Below are 4,124 nucleotides of genomic sequence, written 5' to 3'. Positions count from 1 at the left end.
GAGAGAAAGAGAGAGAGAGAGAGAGAGACAGAGAGAGAGAGAGAGCGAGAGCTGTTGTTTTCTCTCATGCTGACCCACTTATCTTTCTTCCTCTCCTGCAGGAACCAATCCATGCTATTTGAAAGAAGTCCGCGCTATGAAAACGTCCCGTTGATTGGGAGCGGTTCACCACCACCATCGGTATTTTGATTTCAATCTTCCCTTTACTAACAGTTTTATTCCATTTTTGTATATTTGATGGTTTCTATATCACCAACCATTGGTCTGTTAATGTGTCGCAAAACATTGTGCGGCAAAAATTAAAATGACTGTATATCCAACCATTATGCCATTCCACAATAGGGCTCTGCTGATACAATTATAAATAATTATATATAATATTAATATAATATTTAATTTATTTATTTTGTATGTAAATTCTCTTAAAATTTCTGAAGAGGTAGGTCATCTAATTGAGTATAAACTGGTTAAAACTGGTAAAAATTCTCAACTCCATACCGTGTCTTACTTGACAAAAATACATTATGATGTGTATCATATACTGAGGTAGTTGCGGATTTTTAGCACTATTACAAATCTGTATGACTTGCTTTCTTCTGCAGACCATAGAAATATTTCATTTCTGTCAGGACCACTATCGTCAAATATGATTGACAATTAGAATACAGTTTGGATTGGCGGTATGGTTCTGTTCTGGGCAAGAACTCCCTGCGCATCCATGCAGCCTAGCATGGATGAGAGCAGGGAGAGCAGCGATAACCCCCCCAGGGTAAACAGAACAGAACCAACATAAATGTATTGCAGATATCGTTAAAGTTCAATAATGTTATGTACACATTTTAGAATTAGTCTGATTCAAAGGAGAATCAGAAGGCTGAATCCTGACTGACAGAGGAGGAGCTGGGGATGGAGGAGTGTAATTAGCTATTGAGCAATGCGAAAACTGCTGATAATACTGAGGGACCTTATATATGAATGCTTAGATAGCTGTCGTATTCCTATAGGTAGATGGGGATCAGCTGAGAGTCAGCTGATGCGAGCTTGACTAACGTGACCTGCCAGAACTAACTCTACGCTTGATTTTTGGTCAGTTATTCTTTTAATTATCACTTATACTCAACTATTCAAAGGTTTTGGGTCAGTAAGGTTTAAAAGAAAAAGAAATTAACACTTTATTCAGCAAGCATCTATTAAACAGTAAATATTTTTATTTTTTCATAAAAACATCTCGAAAAAATATATATAGTTTTATAATATAATATAAACTGATAAGTACCATGACTGTTTTCTACATTGATAATAGTAAAAAATGTTTCTTGAGCTGGAAATCAGCATGTTAGAATGATTTCTGAAGGATCATGAGACACTGAAGACTGGAGTCTTCAGAGTCTTATCAGTGATGCTGAAAATACAGTTTTCATCACAGGAATAAATTACATCATAAAATATATTCAAATGGAAAACTGATTTTTAAAAGGGTAATAATATTTCAGAATTTTCTGTTTATATGGGATTTTTCATCAAATAAATGCAGCCTTGCTGAGCATAAGAGACTTCTTTCAAAAACATTAAAAAATCTCACCAACCCCAAAACTTTGAAAGGTATAGTGTATATTCACCATAATTCTTAATTATGGTGAATGTTATATTAGATCCAGTATGATTTCATTAATGTAACCTGTGTCTAAGGTTGCTTTGTGTGATTGTGGTGTTCGAGAGCATGAGAACTGAAGCTGAAAGCAGACATGGAGCATTACTGCCCCCTGATGTTTCCATTTTTTGTTGAATATCCTTGCAGTTATAAAGGGAAAAAGGAGAAATTACTATTAATTTTTAATGAAAATTAATTAAAAACAGTCCTGTCTTGATATAATTCGAAGCCAAATTGTCCATCAGGCTTGTGCAGATTGTGAGCTGTAAGATGAATCATAAGTGAAAGGGTGTAATTGAGAGGATCATCTAGTGAGTCGTGTTGGTTGAAGCATTGCAGGAGGCGTACAACTCATCACAGGACAGTCTTCTGTCTAATGAACCGATTCCCAGCTTCATTTTTAACTGTCAAGACTCTGTATTCACACAATGATATTTCACAGCTAATTGAGTTCTTTTCCTGTCTTTTATCACATGTGAAGTTATATCCTCAGACATTTAGAAACAGTAAGTGCGCTCCTGTCCCCCCCTCAACATGCCTTTGTCCTCTTTGTCCACGTTTCCTTCCTTTGAGGATATCATCACCCACTTCATAAACATTCTGTACATCCCTTTAAAATGTAAGCTGTTGTCTTTTGCCAAAAATTCATCTGTGTTTTTCCAACTCACCTTTTTCCTCACCTCAAGTCCTGTTCACACATACAGTGATTTCATTTCTGGAGATTTCCACACATTACTTTATTATTATTATTATTTCCAGTAAATGGGCAGAAATGAATCACATAGAGCAGTGAAATTGCTTATAGTAACTCCTCCACCTTGCCAACACCCACAGTGTTTGCAAGTCCTCCTGGCAAGTTAGTATTTTCATGTTCAAGTCTATTTGCATGTATGTGTCTATATACACATATGCACATACATTTATACATTTTTATATATGCATATATAGAAATCAATATAAGCTGCAGTTCAAAGGTTTGGGGTCAGTTTTTTTACTTTCTTTTTTGAAAGAAATTAATACTTTTATTCAGCAAGGATGTCTTAAATTTATTAAAAAAATTGTTATTAAAAGACTTCTTAGAATATATTTCTATTTTAAATTAATACAGTTCTTTCAAACTTTTTATTCATCACAGAATTCTGAAAACGTATCAGAGGTTCCAAAAAAATGATAATTTAATTGAATTTTAATTGATAATAAAATTGATAATTTAATTGAATTTTAATTGATAATAAAGTTTCCAACATTGATAATACATTAGCATATTAGAATGATTTCTAAGGGTCATGTGACATTGAAGACTGGCCTAATGATGCTGAAAATTCAGCTTTGCATCACAGAAATAAATTATACTTTAAATTATATTCAAATAGTTTTGAATATAATAATTCCATTATTTTGAATTATAATAACATTTCACTAATTATTGTTTTTTTTTCTGCATATTTGATTAAATAAATGCAGCCTTGATAAGCATAAGATACTTCTTTAAAAACATAAAAAATCTTACTGATACTAAACTTTTGACAGTGTGTGTGTATATATGTGTGTATAAATTTTATATATATATAATTTTTTTGTTTGTTTTTTTTTTGTTTTTTTTTTTAAAGTTAAGTAACTTGTAAAGTGTCTGACAGGAAGTTTAGGTGCGACAGTGGTAGTGACTGCATCGCTCCTCATTTGCATAAAGGCACTGGCCACGCCCACACCACATTAAAATTTTTTAAAAACTCTTGTTAAAAAAAATGAGTGATTTTTCTCGGTGTAGATCTCTGTATGGGCTTGAAGGATTGTTTTTTACACATGCTAGTATCTAATGTCAAACACCTTTAACATCTGTTTCTTCATTCTTTCTTTAACAACCGCAGTATTCGCCCAGCATGAGGACCACCTACCTGTCTATGACTGATGCCCAAATCAGACACTTCGGGACAGACTTCCAGATTTAGTTTTCCTGCTTCCTCGTCCTCAAGAGGTCTCCAGCAGCATGAGATGCGTTCCTTTAATAGGTCAAGTACTGTAGACGGAGATCTCTCGTCTCATCTCAAAGGAGGACACCTGTGGATGTTAAAGCACAAATTATAATGCATCAAAGGGAGTTCTCAAAGACTGCATGCCATCCAAGTCTCATCTAGAAAGGCAAAGGATACTTTAGAGGTTTATGGGTGAGCTCTGATCATGTAAATATTCGCTTATTCTGCTCAGGGGCTTGCCAGATCATTAATAAATTGTTTTCTGTGATAGCAGCAAACTGGATCAGCCTGGTGTTCGAGATTCAGGTTTTGATTAGCACTTCAGCTTAGGGCATGCAAATGGTGATTAATAGCTTAAGTAAATGATAAAGAAAAAATAATGGTTTCATTTTACCACACAAAGGCCTTGAGCTCGATTATGAGCCTTTAATTAATATACACTGACTTTTGTAAGTTAAAGGGGTCATATGATGCGATTTCAATTTTTCCTTACAAGCTCT

The 4,124-nt window shown here is 34.2% G+C and overlaps 1 protein-coding gene across 1 annotated transcript in view; it reads left to right on the top strand.

The window, feature by feature from the left end:
* The window catches only part of LOC107672455 (protein tweety homolog 2-like), a 43,835-nt gene extending 39,724 nt beyond the window's left edge, over positions 1–4,111 (top strand). The window contains exons 12-14 of the mRNA XM_016465649.1: positions 1–7; positions 97–180; positions 3,520–4,111. The exon at positions 1–7 is cut by the window's left edge and continues 165 nt beyond it. Of these exons, the coding sequence (XP_016321135.1) occupies positions 1–7; positions 97–180; positions 3,520–3,600 (172 nt within the window). The 3' untranslated portion in view covers positions 3,601–4,111. The remainder of the gene's footprint in view (positions 8–96; positions 181–3,519) is intronic.
* Positions 4,112–4,124: the final 13 nt, after the last annotated feature.

The sequence above is a fragment of the Sinocyclocheilus anshuiensis genome, unplaced genomic scaffold, assembly GCF_001515605.1.
Source record: "Sinocyclocheilus anshuiensis isolate Anshui unplaced genomic scaffold, SAMN03320099.WGS_v1.1 scaffold1430, whole genome shotgun sequence".
Classification (NCBI taxonomy): domain Eukaryota; kingdom Metazoa; phylum Chordata; class Actinopteri; order Cypriniformes; family Cyprinidae; genus Sinocyclocheilus; species Sinocyclocheilus anshuiensis.
This window is presented reverse-complemented; position numbering and strand designations above follow the sequence as displayed.